Here is a 23,402-nt window from a genome sequence, read left to right on the forward strand (position 1 = left end):
GTTTAAATAGTATTTCAAACTAATGCAGTTCACAGATTAATATAGATAACAGCCACAGGGAATTGAGGACGGGAAAGCAGCCTTTATTTTGTGTGCCCGTGTACATTTTACTCTACGGAACAAGTTAGAACAGCGGAACAAGTCAAGGAGACAAAGTGCAACGAGACAAAGATAGAGGGTCATATGCCCTTCTTCACCTTTATCAACTCCACATAAAGGCCACATTTAATAAACACAGGTTTCAAGAAAAATAACGCAACTGTCTCTTTAAAAAAAAAAAAAAAAAAAAAATACAAATCCAGGTCATTCAAACAAAGACGAAAAAACATCAGTCCTTCAGAGTGAACTTTCACCTGGCCTCTTCTTTCTGTCTGGAGAGAGAAGACGGAGCACATTGGCGTTTTTCTGCTATTTCCTGGTTTGAAATACCCAGTTGACCTGCAGTTGTGAATAAATGGCATTAAACTGTTGCTCACACATTCAGCCCTTGGAGACATTACACTGCAGCACAAGCTGCTTTGGAGACACTAAGTGTACATTCCTACTTCAGACTCCACCCCGAAATGCCCCCACGCCTGCCAGGGTACAGCTGGCAGGACGCCAAACTTCTCCAAAAGTATAAAATATCCTGAAGTATCCTGAAATATCACGAAACCCCAGAAAAAAAAAAAAAAAAAAAAACACAGAAACTGCTAATGACGTATGGGCTTCAGAATTTCACACCCACTTAATGAATCCAAAAACTTCCACCATCTTCAATTAGCATATATGTATTTTTTAAATCCTGGAATTAGGAATACTGACTTGGTACATTAACTGTTGGATACTCCTCTTTAAAAAGTCCAAGATAAATCAATAAAATCTAAGTTGACACATCGGAAGTAGATCTAATCTATGTTTATTACAGCAATGAAAACCACTTTAAATGCTACAGACTTGTGTGATGCAACACACAGGGGCTTCTGAAACAATGTGAAATTGCTATTTGGTTGCCGGAAATACTGACAGCGGCACCATAAATAAGAATTTACTGAAAAACAAAATGGATGTTTAAGTTGAATATTTTCAGGTGGATCAAGCCTACAAATAACATGGTCTTGTGTTCTTGATATATACCCATATACAACCATTCAAGATTTATATAGGGTACCAGATACATGCTCATTTTCCCCCACTTTGTTCAGCCATTCAAAGGAAAGCATGAGATGCTGAATTGCTCCACATAAGCCCCTTACCTGCACAGTCAATCAGAAGCGCCAGCTGGATTCGCCTCTGTCTCTGCCGCGCCATCCGTGGCCTCTCCCTCCTCCTCCTCCTCCTCCTCCTCCTCCTCGGCCCCTGGGCGCGAGCATCTCTCGTTCTCTCTGGTGTTTCTCATAGCGCTCGGCCATCAGCACCAACTCCTCTGGAACGGTCTGACACACCGCCAACACGTCACGACCGCACACACCGCCAACACGTCACGACCGCACACACCGCCAACACGTCACGACCGCACACACCGCCAACACGTCACGACCGCACACACCGCCAACACGTCACGACCGCACACACCACTCTGACACACCGCCAACACGTCACGACCGCACACACCGCCAACACGTCACGACCGCACACACCACTCTGACACACCGCCAACACGTCACGACCGCACACACATCCACTTCACTCTGACACACCGCCAACACGTCACGACCGCACACACATCCACTTCACTCTGACCCACTGCCAACATGCCACGACCTCACACACATCCACTTCACTCTGACCCACTGCCAACATGCCACGACCGCACACACATCCACTTCACTCTGACCCACTGCCAACATGCCACGACCTCACACACCGCCAACATGTCACGAACCAAAGCACAACAGGGCTACAGAAAACTCTGAGACTGCTGTAGAGTGAAGGTGTGTGTGAGTGTGTGAAAAGGTGAGTGAATGAACAGGAGAGTATGAGAACGGGTGAGAGTGAACATTAGTGAATGAGTGAGTGAGTGAGAATCAGACAGGAAGTGAGTCAGACACACCTGTCCTGCTCTCTCCAGGATGTGGATCAGTAAGAGTGAGTCTGAGCATTAGTGAATGAGTGAGTGAGAGTCAGACAGGAAGTGAGTCAGACACACCTGTCCTGCTCTCTCCAGGATGTGGATCAGTAAGAGTGAGTCTGAGCATTAGTGAATGAGTGAGTGAGAGTCAGACAGGAAGTGAGTCAGACACACCTGTCCTGCTCTCTCCAGGATGTGGATCAGCTCAGCAGCCAGTTTCCAGTCTCCCCTCGTCACCAGAGTCACAGACGCCCCCGAACGGCTGAGCACACAACAGCAAACCTGCACGGTTACCGCGGTTACACACTCAAATGTTTAGTGTAAAACCTGCACAGTTACAGCTGCTACACACTCAAATATAGCAAATGTATACAAACATACACCAGTTACACCCATATCCCAGAACACCCTGCTACACCCACATCCCAGAATGCCCCACTGCACCATATCCCAAAATGCCTCTGTATGTACTATCCAGAATGCCTCTCTGTACGCATATCCCAGAATGCCTCTCAGTACGCATATCCCAGAATGCCTCTCAGTACGCATATCCCAGAATTTCTCTGTACGCATATCCCAGAATGCCTCTGTATGGATATCCCAGAACGCCTCTGTACGCATTATCCAGAATGCCTGTAATTACGCATAACCCAGAATGCCTCTCAGTATGCATTTTGAGCCAGTCCATCCTCACCCTGCTCTGCCGGTGCGTCCCACACGGTGCACGTACTCCTCAATGTTGCGCGGGAAGTCGTAGTTGAAGACATGTGTGATGTCATGCACGTCCAGGCCTCGGGAAGCCAGGTCAGTGGCCACCAGGATCCGGACTCGGCCTGCACATGCCCACAAACATTAACCATGTTACAGTGTGACTGTTAGTCTGCCTAAGGCTGTGACTCTCTCTGACTCGCACAGGCATATGCATGCACGCACGCACTGTACTGGTCCTACCATCTTTAAAGTCCTGCAGAGCCTCCTCACGGTCACACTGCTCCCTATCACCATGGAGACTTTGCACAGCTATGCCCCTTAGACACAGGTCACTGGCCAGGTCGTCTGCCCTGTGGGTGGGGAATAAGGGAATGAGAGTAGAGCTGCACAAGCAAAGGCTGCCACCTTCACTGCACACCAAACACAAGCACCTGCTACCTGCACTGCACACCAAACACATGCACCTGCTACCTGCACACCAAACACATGCACCTGCTACCTGCACTGCACACCAAACACATGCACCTGCTACCTGCACTGCACACCAAACACATGCACCTACTACCTGCACACCAAACACATGCACCTGCTACCTGCACACCAAACACATGCACCTGCTACCTGCACTGCACACCAATCACATGCACCTGCTACCTGCACACCAAACACATGCACCTGCTACCTGCACTGCACACCAAACACATGCACCTACTACCTGCACACCAAACACATGCACCTGCTACCTGCACACCAAACACATGCACCTGCTACCTGCCCACCAAACACATGCACCTGCTACCTGCACACCAAACACATGCACCTGCTACCTGCACTGCACACCAAACACATGCACCTGCTACCCGCACTGCACACCAAACACATGCACCTGCTACCTGCACTGCACACCAAACACACGCACCTGCTACCTGCACTGCACACCAAACACATGCACCTGCTACCTGCACACCAAACACATGCACCTGCTACCTGCACTGCACACCAAACACATGCACCTGCTACCTGCACTGCACACCAAACACATGCACCTGCTACCTGCACACCAAACACATGCATCTGCTATCTGCACTGCACACCAAACACACGCACCTGCTACCTGCACACCAAACACATGCACCTGCTACCTGCACACCAAACACATGCACCTGCTACCTGCACTGCACACCAAACACATGCACCTACTACCTGCACACCAAACACATGCACCTGCGACCTGCACTGCACACCAAACACATGCACCTGCTATCTGCACTGCACACCAAACACATGCACCTGCTACCTGCACACCAAACACATGCACCTGCTACCTGCACACCAAACACATGCACCTGCTACCTGCACTGCACACCAAACACACGCATCTGCTACCTGCACACCAAACACATGCACCTGCTACCTGCACTGCACACCAAACACACGCACCTGCTACCTGCACACCAAACACATGCACCTGCTACCTGCACTGCACACCAAACACATGCACCTGCTACCTGCACTGTACAGTTGTATGCAAAAGTTTGGGCACCCCTTGACAAACAACATATTTTGGTCATTTTTTACTTGAAAAGATGTAAACACAGTTTCTCTAGGATATGGGGGGAAAAAAAACAATATTTTCAGCAAACATTAATGCAGTTACTCTATGTCATTAATTGAACAAAAATAAAAAAATAAAATCATCATTGTGGCATGTGCAAAAGTTTGGGCATGCTAAGAGTTCAGAAGCCTCAGATTCTTTTTACAAGGTCTTAGACTTTAATCACCTCGTTAGGCCTGAGGCACGTCAAAAATTGTCATTAGGAAATGTCAACTGGTGCCAATTTCAAAGCTTTCCAAATACTCTGACTCTTCAAACCTTGTGCAAACGCTCAGCAACCATGGGTTCCTCTAAGCAGCTATGTAAGACTCAAAGCGTTGTCAGCTTGCAGTTTCCACAGTGCGGAATGTAATCAAGAGATGGCAATTTAGGGGAACTTTGGAGGTCAAGATGAGATCTGGAAGACCAAGAAAACTTTTGGAGAGAACTGCTCGTATGCTGGTCAGAAAGGCAAATCAAAACCCCATTTGTCTGCAAAAAACCTGCAGGAAGATTTAGCAGACTCAGGAGTGGTGTTGCACCGTTCCACTGTGCAGCGATGCTTGCACAAACAAAACCTTCATGGAAGAGTCAGTAGAAGAAAACCTTACTTGCGTCCTCATCATAAAATTCAACGTCATAAGTATGCAATGGAACATCTACAGAAGCCTGATGCGTTCTGGAAACAAATGCTGTGGGCTGATGAAGTTAAAATGGAACTCTTTGGCCACAATCAGCACAGGTATGTTTGGAGAAAAGAAGGTGCAGCATAGCAGCAAATTCTGGAAGCAAACATCACACTGTCTGTAAAAAAGCTGAAGCTGAAAAGAGGATGGCTTCTACAACAGGATAATGATCCTAAACGTACCTCGAAATCCACCATGGACTACCCTCAAGAGATGCAAGCTGAAGGTTTTGGAATGGCCACCACAGTCCCCTGACTTAAACATAATTGGGTAGATCTTAAAAGAGCTGTGCATGCAAGACGGCCCAAGAATATTGCAGAACTAGAAGCCTTTTGCGAGGAAGAATGGAAGAAAATCCCAAATACAAGAACTGAAAGACTTTTAGCTGGCTACAAAAAGCATTTGCAAGCTGTGATATCTGCCAGAGGAGGTGTTACTAAGTACTGACTATGTAGAGTGCCCAAACTTTTGCACATGCCACAATAATGTTTTTACTGGTTTATTTTTGTTCAATTTATGACAAAAAGTAACTATGCATTGATGTTTGCTGAAAATATTGTTTTTCTTCCCCATAGAGCGACAGTGTTTACATCTTTTCAATTACAAAATCAGCAAAATATTTTATTTGTCAAGCGGTGCCCAAACTTTTGCATACAACTGTACACCAAACATGTGACAGGGCTCACGCTGAGGTCACTATCCCCACTAAAGCAAATCAGACACACTACAGTCCAGCTCAAAAATCATGTTTTTTTTTTTTTTTTTAAAGACGCGTTTGGATTTAATAAGGAAGATCTTTCAAGCATTTTTTGTTTTATACCAAAGACAACAGACAGATGCCTAAGGCTGAGCTGGACTACAAACACGCCATGACTCACTCAGATCTTCTGATGAGCCCATTTATGTGCCAGCAAGACGGCTGCCTAACCGGCTTCTCCCGTTTTGCTCTGATCGACCCCACAACCACCAGAGAGAGAACAGGGGTGGGGCTTGTCACACTGGCTGCTTCAGCACAAGCCGTTCCTTGAGCCGGTATACAGTAATACCAGGGCTATGCTGACAGTGCAGACTCCTTACCAGAGGACAGAAAACCATACAGAGCCATGCAGCCAGAGTGCAGTCTCAGTGCAGACGGGCAGGTTAAAAGCAGTGCAGAGTGCAGTCTCAGTGCAGACGGGCAGGTTAAAAGCAGTGCAGAGTGCAGTCTCAGTGCAGACGGGCAGGTTAAAAGCAGTGCAGAGTGCAGTCTCAGTGCAGACGGGCAGGTTAAAAGCAGTGCAGAGTGCAGTCTCAGTGCAGACGGGCAGGTTAAAAGCAGTGCAGTCTCAGTGCAGACGGGCAGGTTAAAAGCAGTGCAGAGTGCAGTCTCAGTGATGCGGGGTTGGTTTCAGTTTCCATTTCCTGAGTCCATCTACACCACCATGCCCCTTCCCGGAATCCGACAGTGTCATGCACGCCAATTGAGTCACAGGAGACAAACCAGACTTTCTGCACACAGAGCATTTTCAGTAGTTCAGTAAAAGCCAAAATTGTCCCTAAATATAACTCAGACAAATGTTAAGGTATCACACAGACAGCATCCAGGCTCCGTACTCAAAAGCCAAAAGGCGGGAATACTAATAGGAGTCACCAAAATAGAAGTTACTAAATTCTAATTTAACTTTCAATGGCTCTGATGTAGGAAAAGAATAAATGTTAAAATGATGGTGTGGTGTGGGGATGGCTGGTTTAAGCAGCCACACCTGCCCTGGGTCAAGCTAATTAGACCTGGCTAGTTAGATAATTGGTTATGAATTAGATAATTGGCCAGGCTAATTGGGCCCAGGAACAGGGGTGGCTGCACCTGTGCGTAGTGAGGTAATCAGTGCGCACAGGTTAAATCTGCCATCCCCACCCACACAAGGGAGCCTCTCTGTCATGACAGTGTTTTTACATCTGCTCCTTGGCAGTAACATCTTGCCAAACCCTTGTAAATAAATGTGGACTATTTGAACATCTTCTCCCTGTGTCTCTGTGCTGGAGGGCCCCTAGGAAATCCACTTCGGTGGCCTGTGGCAGGCTTGTTTGCCACAGATGGCTTTGCACTCGAGTGACGTTACGGTCTACTGCCTGGTGAACATGCACACTGACACGAGTACACGCCACAGATCTTCTCCGCAGCCACCTACACAATCTTTTTCCCAACGAATATCAAGACTTTGTCCTGAGGCTCCATGTTGTGGATGAAATCGTACACGTAGGCCTTCTTCTCCTCTTCTTGGACGATCAGCACGGTCTGCTCCACGGTGTTCACCGCCTTTAGGGAGAGAGCGGGGAAACACACGGGGTGAGTGCATCGCGCGCGGTACCGGCTCAACCCGGTTTCCCACGGCCGGCCCGCTCACCGCCAGGTCCAGCGTGCCCACGTACACCATCATGGGGTCTTTCAGGTAGGACTTGGCCAGGCGCCTCACCCCGGTGGGCCAGGTGGCGCTGGCGTGGCAAAGCGAGAGCGAGAGATGTTAGCAATCAAACACAAACGAGACGTTAGCAATCAAACACAGACGTGACGTTAGCAATCAAACACAAATGAGACGTTAGCAATCAAACACAAACGAGATGTTAGTAATCAAACACAAATGAGACGTTAGCGATCAAACAAACGCGATGTTAGCAATCAAACACAAACGAGACGTTAGCAATCAAACACAAACGAGACGTTAGCAATCAAACAAACGAAAGAGCGAGACTTTAGCAATCAAACACAAGCGCGTGGGCGCAAAGCAGGGCGGCAGGTCAGCTGACCTGGTCATGACCGTCTGTCTATCCGGTCGGATGTCCAGAATGATCTTCATGATCTGCGGCTCGAAGCCCATGTCCAGCATGCGGTCAGCTTCATCCAGGACCTGCAGACGGGAGGAGAGCTCTGGAGTGGGCTGCACACACAGCCCAGGACCTGCAGGCAGGAGGAGAGCTCTGGTGTGGGCTGCACACTCAGCCCAGGACCTGCAGGCAGGAGGAGAGCTCTGGCCTGGGCTGCACACTCAGCCCAGGACCTGCAGGCAGGAGGAGAGCTCTGGTGTGGGCTGCACACACAGCCCAGGACCTGCAGGCAGGAGGAGAGCTCTGGCCTGGGCTGCACACTCAGCCCAGGACCTGCAGGCAGGAGGAGAGCTCTGGTGTGGGCTGCACACTCAGCCCAGGACCTGCAGGCAGGAGGAGAGCTCTGGTGTGGGCTGCACACTCAGCCCAGGACCTGCAGGCAGGAGGAGAGCTCTGGTGTGGGCTGCACACACAGCCCAGGACCTGCAGACAGGAGGAAAGCTCTGGTGTGGGCTGCACACTCAGCCCAGGACCTGCAGGCAGGAGGAAAGCTCTGGCCTGGGCTGCATGCTCAGCCCAGGACCTGCAGGTGGGAGGAGAGCTCTGGCCTGGGGGCACCGCACCAGGTAAGTGTGGACCACAGGTTAACATTGTGGAACCTCACCAGGTAGGTGTGGAGCACAGGTTAACATTGTGGAACCTCACAAGGTAAGTGTAGAGCGCAGGATAACATTGTGGAACCGCACCAGGTAAGTGTGGAGCACAGGTTAACATTGTGGAACCTCACAAGGTAAGTGTGAAGCACAGGTTAACATGGTGAAACCTCACCAGGTAAGTGTGGAGAGCAGGTTAACATTGCGGAACCTCACCAGGTAACTGTGGAGCGCAGGTTAACATGGCGGAACCTCACCAGAAAAGTGGCAGAGCACAGATTAACATTGCGAAACCTCACCAGGTAAGTGTGGAGCACAGGTTAACATGGGGGAACCTCACCAGGTAAGTGTGGAGCACAGGTTAATGTTGCGGAACCTCACTAGGTAAGTGTGGAGCACAGGTTAACATGGTGAAACCTCACCAGGTAAGTGACAGAGCGCAGGTTAACATTGCAGAACCTCACCAGGTAAGTGTGAAGCACAGGTTAACATGGTGAAACCTCACCAGGTAAGTGACAGAGCGCAGGTTAACATGGTTGTTCATCTGCAGGTCGTTCAGTCGGCCTGGGGTGGCAATGACTATGTCCACTCCGCTGGAGGTCATGTTAATCTGGGCTCGGCGGTCTCCTCCGCCGTAGATACAGATACTAGAGGGGCACAGAGTTAGGCAAGAGCTGCTGGATCACCCAATGAATGCTCTCCTTCTCAACTTTTCATTAATCATCAGCCAGGCAGATTACATTACATTAGATCAAATTACAGGCAAGTGGCAGATGCTTGTATCCAGTGCGACTTGCACAACTTCCTCCTCCTTACACAGTAAACCCATTTATACACCTGGATATTTTTACTGAAGCAATTCAGGTTCAATGTTACAACAGCAGTAACCTACCTGGGAATCAACCCTGCTGAAGCAAAGATCTGGAATGTTCAAAAGATGAATTGTGTACAAAGCGGTATTTGATTTTGGATGCATTTCACCCTTTAAAAAATTATTAAGAACCTACTGCCTTTTAAGTTAGTATTATGACTGCAGTACCTTTTGAAGCACTTGTAGCTGGTTAGTATTATGACTGCAGTATCCTTTGAAGTGCTTGTAGCTGGTTAGTATTATTACTGCAGTACCTTTTGAAGCGCTTGTAGCTGGTTAGTGTTATTACTGCAGTACCTTTTGAAGTGCTTGTAGCTGGTTAGTATTATTACTGCAGCATCTTTTGAAGTGCTTGTAGCTGGTTCGTATTATTACTGCAGTACCTTTTGAAGCGCTAGTAGCTGGTTCGTATTATTACTGCAGTACCTTTTGAAGCGCTAGTAGCTGGTTAGTATTATTACTGCAGTACATTTTGAAGTGCTTGTAGCTGGTTAGTATTATTACTGCAGCACCTTTTGAAGCGCTTGTAGCTGGTTAGTATTATTGCTGCAGTACCTTTTTAAGTGCTTGTAGCTGGTTAGTATTATTGCTGCAGTACCTTTTGAAGCCCTTGTAGCTGGTTAGTATTATTACTGCAGTACCTTTTGAAGCTCTTGTAGCTGGTTAGTATTATTACTGCAGCATCTTTTGAAGTGCTTGTAGCTGGTTAGTATTATTACTGCAGTACCTTTTGAAGCGCTAGTAGCTGGTTAGTATTATTACTGCAGTACCTTTTTAAATGCTTGTAGCTGGTTAGTATTATTACTGCAGTACCTTTTGAAGCTCTTGTAGCTGGTTAGTATTATTACTGCAGCATCTTTTGAAGTGCTTGTAGCTGGTTAGTATTATTACTGCAGTACCTTTTGAAGCGCTAGTAGCTGGTTAGTATTATTACTGCAGTACCTTTTTAAATGCTTGTAGCTGGTTAGTATTATTGCTGCAGTACCTTTTGAATCCCTTGTAGCTGTACTTGCTGCACTCTGCCTCTATCTGCAGAGCCAGCTCTCGAGTCGGGGTCAAAACCAGCATACCCGGTCCGGCCCGGCGGTCTCTGGGCCTGTAAGGCAGACGCACGCACACACACGCACGCGCACGCATACGCACGCACACACACACACGCACATGAAAACATACACACACTCACATGCACGCACGCACACACACGCGCGCACATGCACGCACGCGCACACACACACGCACATGCACACACACACACATACACATACGCATACAAACATGCATTCATGCACAGGCACACATTTGCAAACATTACTGTATAGAGAAATATGCAGACTGGGTGCTGAGAGATATTCATGCACAAAACAAAACTTAAAAAAAATAAAAACAAAAGATCAATTTAATCACTGTGGCCAGAACAGAACTAACAGATCTAGCTGAAATCATCATGTCTGCGTTTCACCTAGCCATACATTCAGACAGTCCTCAGTGACCACACTCATGGTTCATGGTCATCCACGGCAGAAAGTCCTGGAGCGTTTGAAACGTACACAGGCTGCAGGTCCATATGGATGAAGCCTGGCAGGAGGTAGGCCAGGGTCTTCCCCGTGCCCGTCTGGGCGATTCCAATCAGGTCCAAACCCTTCAGCACGATGGGCCAGGCCTGGGACTGACACAGGATATTACATCATAGGTCATGTGATCAGCATGAGCCACCCAAACTTTTGGCACCACATAGGGTCTTGTGGTTTCCCACAAAAAAAAACTTCCCTAACCCTCTAATTTCCCTTCTACCAATGCCTTCCCTCTACTCAATCTATGAAGTAAAGAGATTCCACGAGGCTAGAAACATGAGCAAGAAATATAACTATTTGTTAAATGAGCAATCAAAAATTAACAACCAGATATTTTTGGGATATACACAGTATCACCTGCTTGGACTGCAGAAAAGACCCCTGTTGAAGAACGTTCCGTGGCCATAATTGTGTACATCGAGAGTACTGAGCCCAACAACATGCTACTACAAGGCCCTGAACACTGAGCCCAACAACATGCTACTACAAGGCCCTGAACACTGAGCCCAACAACATGCTACTACAAGGCCCTGAACACTGAGCCCAAAAACATGCTGCTACAAGGCCCTGAACACTGAGCCCAACAACATGCTGCTACAAGGCCCTGAACACTGAGCCCAACAACATGCTACTACACAGCCCTGAACACTGAGCCCAACAACATGCTACCACAAGGCCCTGAACACTTAACCCAACAACATGCTACCACAAGGCCCTGAACACTGAACCCAACAACATGCTACTACACAGCCCTGAACACTGAGCCCAACAACATGATACTACACAGCCCTGAACACTGAGCCCAACAACATGATACTACACAGCCCTGAACACTGAGCCCAACAACATGCTGCCACAAGGCCCTGAACACTTAGCCCAACAACATGCTACCACACAGCCCTGAACACTGAGCCCAACAACATGCTACTACACAGCCCTGAACACTGAGCCCAACAACATGCTACTACACAGCCCTGAACACTGAGCCCAACAACATGCTACTACACAGCCCTGAACACTGAGCCCAACAACATGCTACTACACAGCCCTGAACACTGAGCCCAACATGATACTACACAGCCCTGAACACTGAGCCCAACAACATGCTACTACACAGCCCTGAACACTGAGCCCAACATGATACTACACAGCCCTGTACACTGAGCCCAACATCATGCTAAAGCATTGGTCGTGAACACTGAGCCCAACAACATGCTACCACACAGCCCTGTACACTGAGCCCAACAACATGCTACTACACAGCCCTGAACACTGAGCCCAACAACATGCTACTACACAGCCCTGAACACTGAGCCCAACAACATGCTACTACACAGCCCTGAACACTGAGCCCAACAACATGCTACTACACAGCCCTGAACACTGAGCCCAACATCATGCAAAAGCATCAGTCATGAATGGACTTTCCAAGCACAGGGCAGCATTTCCATTGCAGCCTGAGCTGCGTGAAACTCAATTTTGCAATAGGGCAGAATTATGAGTAAAGATGAACATCCCAGTTCCTCTTTATTCGGCACTTAAGAGAAGCACATGAAAATCCCAGTCAAGGCAGACCCGTGACTCAGACTACAGAAGATTCTGGTGGCTGGAGGCCAGCCACACGTTAGCTTGACAGTCAAGCCAGCAGGAAACAAGAACCAACACATTTATAAGCCTGTTTCTCTTACATTTTTTGCAGGTAAGCCGGGAATTCTTTTAAGACCCGCTGTACTTCATTTAAGACCCAAGCAATGAAACTGATATTTTTCAGCACTTAAAGTACAAGAAAGAAATCATTTCACGTTATTAAAATGATGTTAAGCCAGTTACATTAGCTCAGCTGAGTTACTTTCCTCCTGATTCTTATTCGGCTCTTATACTACCCAAGAAGGGAGGAGCACTGTTCTAGAATCAAATGCTTCATAAGACCCCCATACTAGGATCAGTCGCAGTGCTTCTTGGATAATTCTTTACAGGAATGGGTGCTTATACAGCTCTAAAGCCCAGATCCACACAGGGACACAGAACTTCTTAAAATGGGGGCATTTGTCTTTCTGTCCATGTTCTTTTCACACTGCATGGCTATTTTAGCGTTGATTTGATCTCAGATACTTAAAAAGTAAATTGTCAAATAAATTGCCGCAATCGCCACGTTCAACATTTTTTTGCGCTCGGACTTGGCATCAGCGAATCTTACGCGCTTAACTCTCCCACAAGCCACAGCTCGCCTGCTTCTCCTCGGAAAGCCCCTGCCATCGCCATCGACAGCAGTACTCCTACCACGCATTTCACACAAGACAGCCAACCGCCAGCAGGGACTCTTATGAGTACAAGGTGCGGGTGTCTAATATGCAGCATGTTCTCTCAGACAAAAGCGTGCCACGCACTCAGACGGGCCCCGTCCGTTTACACCATGTTCCGTCTGTCTGAGCTAATACAGCCGTGTTAATGAGTGTAGGCCCAGCCACACTGCCTCACCCACAGTAGGCATGCAGAGTGCTTACTGCATATCTACCAGACATGCAGAGTGCTCACTGCTTATCTACCAGCCACAGAGGCAGTGCTCACTACTTATGTACCAGCCAGACATACAGGCAGCGCTTACTGCTTATCTACCAGACATACAGGTAGTGCTTACTTTTAGCTGCCTGCACCCTGCTATAGTACCAGACATGCATGTTACCTGGATTGGAGTGGGCTTGACGAAGCCCACTCTAACGATGTTGTCCATGATCCCAGGGTACGGCTCAAATGCCTCCTCAAAGGTGCAGATGGGGTTCGGGATAGGGCGCTTCTCACCCTCCTTCAAGTCATCCACAAAAATGTTATTATTCTCCTTCCTGCAGAGGGGGAACAGGATGGAACACTGCAGCAAACGGAACGCAAATTCCCCAGCAAACAGGATATGGACAGTAAAGGAAAGACAAATACAAACACTGACTCAACAGGGCTCAGAGGACAAGAGAGAGAAGGCCTACACTGCGTTCTTTTAGGATGGGGAACTCGGGTCAATACAAAACACTGGTAGCTACCATTCACAGAGGTCATCTGAATTATAATGAGATTTAACCTCTTAGTGTTATCCTCCTAGTGGTTGGCATGTCGGCGTGCCTAGATTGGTCAACTCAGACATTCATTGCTCCTGCAACCAAAGTATGAGTTAAAAACAGAAATGCTTTGTTTTAGTTTCATTAGTAGACTGTACACGACAACAACTATGCCGAATACAGAGTTTCACAGTGCCACCATTGTCGCTCTGCTCATTCATTTAACCTCTTAGCGCATTGCCCCTAGTGGTGGGCACGCCCGCGTGCCTAGATTACTAAAGTCAAACATTCGGTGCTACTGCAACCAACGTGTGAGATGAAAACAGAAACGCGTTGTTTCAGTTTCATTAGTAGACGATACATGACAACTATGCCGAAAACGGAGTTTCGCAGCCCCACCATTGTCGCTCCCGTCGTTCATTTAACACGCACCCCCTCCCTGCAGTCTCATCTGCAACTACACCCCCCACCCATGACATAATGGACAATATTGTCCATCTGGGCATTCATAAAAATATTCTTCCACCACTAAAAAATTGTATTCCGTCATAGCAAAAAGATAAACCTGACAATAGCCATAAGATTATGCCAAAACAGCAGTGAAAACGACGCTTACTGAATAACGAAATAAACAAGACAGGGTTTTAAAAAATTACACCATGTCATTCTAGAATATCTGGGGCTAAATACTGAATAAATACACAACCTTACCATTGGTTTTACGCATAGAGAAGTCCATTTTGACACTGAGTGGTCATATATTGTCTTGGACAATCCATTAAAATATACGCGCATTTGTGACGCCTGGGTACCTTACAAATTAGCTGTGCATAATACCACACGTGTTGTTCACGGCACAGTCTCCATTTTTAGTACAGTCTGGCTTGTTTTACAATTAATTTATTCAGTAGATGAGAGCATAAGCTTTCTAATGATGTATAACATGTCTAATTTTGCTTTTGGAATAGTGTTTTATAGTTCAGCGTAACCAAAAGCTCATCATCGCATTCACTTACGCATTCACTCTGTGGTAGCAGTAAAAGACACTGCACCTGACGAAACGTTGTCAACAATTTTTCGTACTTTCTTGAAAAATACTATCATTATTGAGGACTTCTAAGCATAGCGAAGTCATATGTTTGCTGACAGACCTATCTGACATCGTTTTCTGGAGTAAGACAGAAGCGAATAGAACTGTATCATTGATTTACTGTCTCTGTCTATCTACTGAACACATAAGATTTCATCATTGCTATGTAAGTATTACTGCTCAAAATATTTCAGTTATATATGTCATTTTTGAAATTGAGTGTCTTTAAATAGGTTAGTGGTATTTTATAATGAGGATATTTCACACTGTTACGTAAGCGTTCATTGGTAGTTTAGCAGTTTTTGTGATGCATGCAACAGTGATGACGTGAGAGTTGGAACATTGCCAAAACGTGGTGGACGGTAGAAAATAGTTTGTCGTCCCATCCACATACAAGAAAACATACAAGAGTACAGAGTATAGAAATGCATATGAGAGTTAATTAATACACATTTAGGTACTGTACCGCATTGTGTGACAATCTTTTTGCATTATTTTTTAATCTGGTATCAATGTTTAATCTTAAACCTTCATATGGGGCTCATTTATATGCTTTATAATGGACAAAAATCATTTTATTCATTTTTGGAGAGATTTTGGTTGTTTCTGGAACCCTAGATATTTTAGAACACTGTACTGATGGAAAGATTGTAATTCCCACTTGAAAATGAGGCAACAGTGATTTTCTTGAGTCAAAACAGTTGATTTGTAGTGAAATACGTGAATGTGAATATGTTGTGATTTACAGCAGTGCATAATTTAGACATTTTGGACAGATTTGGAGACGTTGGGTACAACACAGTTTTTGCTTCATAGATCTTTAGTAGTTCTACATATCAACCCTTAGATTTTATGAACTTGTGGTCAAGAAGTTTTTGATCCAGGACATATATAGTTTAACCTGCTGCATATATGCAATCTCTCAGTATTTTATTGCAAACTAAAACAGAGCAAATTCATTTTTGATTTTTTGCCCAGACAATTGCATTTGTGGCACTTCATTTCTTCCATAAACAAATATAAATATTGAATAATACTGAATTACTGAATATTAGTATTGTAAATGGTACAAATCTCCTACTTCATTTAAGCCATTTTTCAAGTCTCTGTAGTGTTCACATCTGGAGTTATAAAGCTTTAAATAGGGAACCCCCTAAACGGGCAAGGATTGGCCAGATTTGGCACGTGCGCTAAGGGGTTAATATAGTCTCAGAAATTAATGGTGTCCTTCCCATGACCATTCCAGCTGATTTCAAAAAGAGACACTGGGCATCGCACTGTGTTCTACTGGCTAATTCAGCAATGGTGAGCACTGTTCACATCAAAATCAGCCCGATGGACCATAACTGCACTTGGGGTCTGGTATGGCTCAGAAATTTCCCCCAACCAGCGCGTCACTTCCTGTATCCCTCTGGGAAAGAGGTCGACCTGGAAAATGAAACAGACTGCAGACTCGTGAGCGGAGGCAGAGGAGGGTAAAGAACAGAAGAGAAGGACAGAATAAAGAAGGCACTTCTTAATCAGGTCTTTTTGGAGGCGACAGTGAAGGATGCCCTGTGCCTGGCTGTGTGTGCCAGCACCTGCAGCCAAACTACCAGCAGCGTCTGCGTGTGCTTTCCCCTCAAGTTTGCCAACTTCCTGTTTGACTTGCAAATTAAATTCAAAGCAATTACAACATCTGCCAGCCAGTCACAGACATCAATGGCCTCACTGACCAATCAAAACCTCAGAAGACATGCCACACTCATAAGCAAAAAAGAAAAAGAAAAAAAGGTCACTGTACACAAGCTTCACGTGTAATTTGCTTTGTACAGCAGGTAGAAAGCTGATCTGTGGACACATTCTCTTAGCAGGGTCCACAGCATCCTTTCACACGCAGCCTGGGGGCTTGTGTTAAACGGATATGAAATTGTCCTTTCCTGTAAAAGGGTTTTAAAGCAATCACAAAGTAGGACTACACATTTCATTTTTTCACAAATGTTTATAAAGTGCATGGTATTCAAGTGTTACGCGCTCCTCCCCCTTTTGTGTTCTTCTCTCTCTCCTCTCTTCTTTCTTCTCCCAGGTGCTCCTGATCTGGCGATTAGCCTTATATAAGGGAGGCTGGAGGAGAAGGAGCTCTCTCTCCCAAACACAACAGCCTTCCTGACCGCCTTAGTGGTTCTGTTTCTTTTGCTCCTTACTTTGTGTTTATTTCCTTTAGAGGATGGAGGTCTGGTAGGTCTGTTTTCGCGGCTTTATTTGTTAGTTTAGTTATACACTGTTTTGGCAGTTTGGGGGGGGTGGGGGAGTTCTGGGTCTGAGGGCCCATTTTGTGGTTGGCCCAGACTTACCCATTCTTTTGTTCTGTTTGGCCAGGCCTCTAGACTCCCACAGTTTTGTAAATAAAGTATTTTTGCTTTGAAACTAATCCTCGGGTGTGGCGTCCTCTTTATATGTTGCTGGTCACAAGGTTGTTTTTTTGTTGTGCCCGTAACACAAGTATGTACAGCCTTCTGATACATGAAAGTGCCCCTTAACGTCCACTTAAATTTGAAGAATGAAATGTGAGTTTAAACCTTTTTGATTTTATTGCCCTAGTTTGGAGAGTTCATTTTTGTGACTGCTGAAAATCTTAAGATTTAGTAATGATGTAGAAAACAACCTGACACTTGCAATGAACTGACTGCAAGCAACAGTATACCTATCCCTAGCCCCACAGCACACCTAAGCCCAACACTGACCCTAATCCCACAACACACCTAACCCCAACTCTGACCCTAACCCCACAGTACACCTAACGCCAACACTGACCCCAACCGAAAAAGCACAGGCCCTGACGCCCCTCCCCTACCTCCACGTCGTCACCTCCTCCTCACTACGATGTGCCACGCACTCCGCCTCAATGTAGAACTCTTTCTGGATCGGCGGGAGATCTGTAGAGACCAAATAATATTTCAATATGAGAAGGATTAAAACTTCCACTTCAGTCAGTTGCAAATTATCAGTGCGGGAAAAGTGTAGCATGAAAATTAAAAGTGGAGGACAGCACTGCACATCAGAAAATTGATAAAATTCACACTCACGATATTATAAACATTATTAAACTCACTACTGTAAATATTTAAATGGACAGACTTAAGTGGATAATGCAGATAGGCTAAACTGCCATTAGTAAGACTGATGTGCTTCCTTGGCCCTGAATGATGAAATGAGTGAGTGCATTCAGTACGATCAGATCAGAAAGCTCAATTAAGAATGACCGCATTATATCATTTAGGAGAGTCACACAAAAGACTTCTTAAAAGAAACGGTATGAGATATTAAGCATTTTCCCAGTCACATTCTGAATAGGCTCCAGTACATAAAGTGATGATTCAAAAATGATCAAAGATTAGAAAGTCACATTTAATTTTTGAAGTTTCAAACATGACTTTTTCATAGGAAAGAGCTGAAACTCAGTTCATAAACTCAAGAAATATCCATCTTTTTCTTTTCCAACTAATGAATTTAAACTTAATTTAGTTAGTTAATTTCAAGGATTGCCTTAGTTGAAGTGAAGCTGCCCCCCAGCCCTGGAGATTCTCTCTCACTATGCAGTACCCTTGTCTTTGAGGTTTAAGCTTTCACGCATTGGGGGGGGGGGGGGGGCAAGGGGGCATTCTGGTCCAGGAGGAACCCCCCCAAATCTGAAAACATGGACTGAAGTGAAAAGAGCTTTTCCTGGTTTTAGTGCAGTTACCCAGCTAACTCTGTAATCCTGCTTCATGAAATACAATACCCCCCAGATCACAGTAAAGCGTTTCATATAGGGACACAGGAACAGTCTTCAGCTGTCATTCATGTGCTTATCAAGAAATGCTGCCGAGATGTCAGGTGGTGTAAATGTTAGGGCTACTTAAATAAGATCAGAAGTTGGCATGAACTCCAGAACCGCGGGGCAACCGCGCAGCCCGAGCTGCCGTGTTCCGGGGTTGCCGGGCGACTCACCCTGCCACTTCATGGCCTCGTACTTGTGCCGGTTCTCCCGCAGCGACACCCAGTCGATGGCGGGTGTGGAGTCGCCGGAGTCCTGAAAGGCCGAGGTGGGCCAGCAAGAGTTGGGGCGTGCACTTTCCGCCGAGCGCGGGCCCCCTGAGCAAGGATGCAGTTACAGGCCAGACATCATCGTCTCATTAACATTAGCCAATGACAGGCCAAATATCATCTCACACAATCATCTCATTAACATTAGCCAATTACAGGCCAAATATTATTATCTCATTAACATTAGCCAATTACAGGCCAAATGTAATCACCTCATTAACATTAGCCAATGACAGGCCAAATATCACCATCTCACACAATTGTCTCATTAACATTAGCCAATTACAGGCCAAATAATATTATCTCATTAACTTCAGCAAATTACAGGCTAAATATAATCATTTCACACAATCATCTCATTAATTTTACCCAATTACAGGCCAAATATCACCTCACACAATCACCTCATTAACATTAGCAAATTACAGGCCAAATATAATCATCTTACACAATCATCTCTTTAACAATAGCCAATTACAGGCCAAATGTAATCATCTTATTAATGTTAGCTCATGCCCAGCATCATGCAGTGCAGGACATGTGAATGGGTTGAAACTGCTTCTGTCGATCGCCCCCGGTCCAGGTGAAATGGAGTGCTCTCTCACGCAGGCTCAGTCCCAACCTGCACTGCAGCCTCTGAAGCAGGCCCCGTTCGCTGAGCTCTGGGACACCAGCTCCTCGATCATCTCCCTGGCTTTATCCTGCACCTCACGGCTGCCAAAGATCTGCACCTCTCCTTCATAATCTCCTCTGTTGATCTGGGGGGTGGGGTGGGGTGGGGTGGGGGGTGGTGGTTATATGCAAATACACAAGCAATTTTACAAATTTGTATACATATACAGTACCAGTCAAAAGTTTGGACACACCTGCTTAAACCAGTTTTTTCATGATTAAAAATGCTTTAAACTATATGAACTTGTCTATAAACACTTAATATTTCATTATATGGTTTTTAAATGAAAATGGAAATCTTGTAAGCTCATTGGGGGGGGGGGGGGGTGCATTGTTCTGTTACTTAAATATCTTGGTACGTATTGGTGTTCATGATCACATCTATCTTAACAGGTGCTCCAGGACCTGTAGAATTTTTCATATTTAAAAAAAATAAAGACCACCCGCCATATTTCAAAATGCATGGGGTATATTCCTACATCATTTTCACCACATGCATTGCCATATATTTCCAATGAAGGGTAGAAGGGTAAAAATTTAACTTTTGAATGCAATTCACTTATGATTCTCTGCATATAGTATTGTATAAGTTTATGCAGTTTAAATCATTTTTAATCATGAAAAAACCGGTTTAAGCAGGAGTGTCCAAACTTTTGACTGGTACTGCAAGCAAATACAAAAATGAACATATTATACTAACCTAAATATTTATGAGCTTTGTTAACAGGTTTTACAAACATCAATATTAGTGCTGCTGGCTGCAGCTTCACCTGACAGATTTATTATCAACGGTAATGTACTATAGAGGGCGTCCAGAACACAGACAGGTAAACCTTAAATTTGTGACTGTACAAGCGCCATTTATTTCCAGGGGAACAATCGAGGTTGTAGGCGTTGACAAGCATCTTTAGCACGCTGGCCTGGCAGTCAATAAAGCAATTAGCCACAAGAGGCCGTGGTTTACAGTGATTTTAGAACAGCAAAGGGGCGTCGTTAGGCATGACGCGGGGCGGAGTGTCTAAAACACCCAGCTGTTCTAACATCAATGTAAACCACGGCCTCGCGTGGCTTATTGCTTTTATAAAACGGTTACTACATATACCTGGCAAGGTTTCATAAAATAAACACACAGAAACAAAAAATGCAATAATTTATTGATAACAAATAATCATTCTTCCGCCAAGCAATGTAGTTCTTCAGCGACATTTAGCAGAATGGTTGCCAAACGACACGCAGACGTGAAAACAGCGAACTGACCACATATTGTCTGTTTAACGGTCCTGGCTTCGTTTCTTGACTTTTCCAGCTCTTCAATTTCTCTCATTAATTTCAACATATCTCCTTTCTTCTTTATCTTCCTCCTCTATCCATTTTGATTTACTGGGTGGACCTTTGAAACAACTTATAGGTGACTAATTGGCGCAGTAATACTGACATTGCAATGCGGTCACAGCATAGCAGTGTGGTTCATAGAGTATTTTACAACCGCTTCGAACGCAGCTCAGCCAATCATAAGAAAGGACCGGAACTATCCGTTTTATAATGAAAAATACTGCACGTTACAAATCATGCACATAGACAAATTAAATTAGAAATTACAATGCCACTTACCTTTATTCTCGCTCCACTACTTTCCTCAAGTTCACGAATCTTTGCACCCCCACGACCTGTATCGTAGCCCAATAAATATTTAGTTAGCCTAGCTCAGTTGACCAAACTATAACGAGCTTGTCTAGCTCGCGTTAGCCGCTAAGTAAAATGTGCGTGAGCTTCAAACAAACGCTAGCTAGTCGTAATGATAGCTCAGTAAAAAATAATTTCAACCACCTTTATAAATAGCTAATTAGTTAGGTGACTGATAACAAGTGTCTTACCTATAATTGCCCCAATCGCAGAATTTTCGACAGAAAAGGACAACGGTGGCATTGAACTTGTCCTGCCCCCTCCACTGTGGCCTCCTCGCCCTCTTCTACCCGAATTAAAGTCCCTGTTTCGAAATGTCTTGTGCTCGCACGCGTCTTTGCTCCTCCAGTTGTTCCACTGTGCCTCCGGCTCCCGTTGATCATATCTGTTAGTTCGTTCTGACTGGCCCCATTCCGTTCTACCTCTGCAATTAGAAGTTTCATTCTCTACACTTGATGGAAACTTATGTTCATTTTTACGGACGTTGGCGGTAAACGTTTTCACCTCGGCACCTAATGCATCGCAGTCCTCCTCCCAGTCCGACATTACAAGCACAAATATAGACCACGTATTTAGTCAACGATATCTCAAGGTCATAAATCCTGTCATCTGCCAATGCAAATGAGGACCCTGATCACAAAATACAGTTCTATCACGTGGACAGCTCCCATGAACCATCAGGTCTCATCAGGGTTTCTCCCACTACTTCCGTTTCTGTCCACCAATTTCCGCTTAACCCTGAACCAGAACGAGTAGGCCTTCCCCATTTTAGAAAGCAGTAAGCGGTGTAATAGGACGGCTTGTGAACCTATCGTTTCAATTTAAAATACGTGTCTCCCGGGTGTCGTTTTTGTAGTAGAGGTATGCATTTAAATATAAAATGTTTTGGCGTTTAGCTTTCCAGGTCTACAGTCAGCAAACGTAATTTAACGTAGAAAACAACGTATACCATGAAAATTGTAATCCAGGTCATTCACTGAGTGTGCTGTTTTTATTTATTTATTTATTTGCATTTCATTATGGCAATTGGTTACACTGTGAATTCACCTCATGTTTTCTAGTGTTTAAAATGGTTTCTGATCTTAAGGTGAAAACAAAAACCAGCTGTTCTAATGCTATAAAAAGTTGAGTGACCTGACAGTTTGATTTTCACAGACAATAAATTAACGTGTGCCTTATATAATGCACAACCTCATACAAAATTATTAGAGTAGAGATGAAAATGGCTCATTTTCCTGTGAAAGAACAACACAGTGTGCATTGAGTGTTTCATTTTTCTGCTTTATTGTAGTATGATAATAAAAGATAATTAGCATTTTTAATTGGAGTTTATGTGACACATCTGTTATGTGCACATCATTTCTGGAAATAAATTATAGATGAAATGAAGTAGAATGTTAAAATTCTCAAGCATGTGAGTTAAGGCCAGTTGTGTGTAATAAATTACTGTATCAGTGAAAAACCAAACAAAATGAATATATATAACTAACTGAAACATATCAGGCTGAAAATAAGACAATGTGTCTGGATATCTCAGCATAAGAAAAGAACACGAAGTTAAAAAAAAAAAAGGAAAGAAGAACTGAAAGTAAAAACGTAAAATGATTCATAATAATGCACAAGAAAGGCACAATAAACACATTTTAGAAAAAAAGGAAAGGAACAATTAAAAACTGTATAGAGCATGTACAGTATACTTTATACAATCTAAATTTGTAGACCAATCAGATACAGTATAAATGCAGATATCCATAACATAGTCCATGAACATTATTCAGGTTCCAGAGTTTGGTTCATCAAGCTTACTGTTGTGTACATGCTACAGTGTAACTGTACCTCTGCTTTCTGTACCACAGATAGTACTTTGTTGTCCCTATCAATGCAGCACCAAGCAGGACCTTGTTAAA

At 44.9% G+C, this 23,402-nt stretch overlaps 1 protein-coding gene across 3 annotated transcripts; it reads right to left on the reverse strand.

The window, feature by feature from the left end:
- Nucleotides 1–256: 256 nt before the first annotated feature.
- ddx43 (DEAD (Asp-Glu-Ala-Asp) box polypeptide 43) lies at nucleotides 257–22,220 on the reverse strand. 3 transcript variants are annotated; one of them, XM_035401124.1, is made up of 17 exons: nucleotides 21,687–22,220; nucleotides 21,424–21,479; nucleotides 19,763–19,898; nucleotides 19,045–19,188; nucleotides 17,909–17,990; nucleotides 13,622–13,778; nucleotides 10,915–11,033; nucleotides 10,353–10,463; nucleotides 9,002–9,143; nucleotides 7,826–7,926; nucleotides 7,426–7,513; nucleotides 7,210–7,337; nucleotides 3,002–3,111; nucleotides 2,745–2,883; nucleotides 2,225–2,312; nucleotides 1,236–1,415; nucleotides 257–371 (listed from the first exon to the last, which is right to left on the reverse strand). In XM_035401124.1, the coding sequence occupies exons 1-16, from the start codon at nucleotides 22,039–22,041 to the stop codon at nucleotides 1,248–1,250; spliced, it is 2,124 nt and encodes a 707-aa protein (XP_035257015.1). In that variant the 5' UTR covers nucleotides 22,042–22,220; the 3' UTR covers nucleotides 257–371; nucleotides 1,236–1,247. The 3 variants fall into 3 exon arrangements, 2 of the variants coding, with proteins under 2 accessions (XP_035257015.1, XP_035257016.1); XM_035401125.1 differs by having other exon boundaries at nucleotides 289–438; XR_004763416.1 differs by lacking the exon at nucleotides 257–371 and having other exon boundaries at nucleotides 1,331–1,415; nucleotides 2,225–2,332.
- Between the last annotated feature and the right edge of the window lie 1,182 nt (nucleotides 22,221–23,402).

This window comes from Anguilla anguilla, chromosome 18 (assembly GCF_013347855.1).
Source record: "Anguilla anguilla isolate fAngAng1 chromosome 18, fAngAng1.pri, whole genome shotgun sequence".
Lineage (NCBI taxonomy): Eukaryota > Metazoa > Chordata > Actinopteri > Anguilliformes > Anguillidae > Anguilla > Anguilla anguilla.

Bases quoted from the DNA above. Each gene is read 5' to 3' on its own strand.
- ddx43 (XM_035401124.1), bottom strand. From the start codon at position 22,041: ATGTCGGACTGGGAGGAGGACTGCGATGCATTAGGTGCCGAGGTGAAA. The intron at 19,189-19,762 runs GTTGGGACTGAG...ATCCTTGCTCAG, and splicing joins CTTCAGAGGCTGCAGTGCAG to GGGGCCCGCGCTCGGCGGAA. The intron at 7,338-7,425 runs GTGAGCGGGCCG...CTCTCCCTAAAG, and splicing joins TGGGCACGCTGGACCTGGCG to GCGGTGAACACCGTGGAGCA.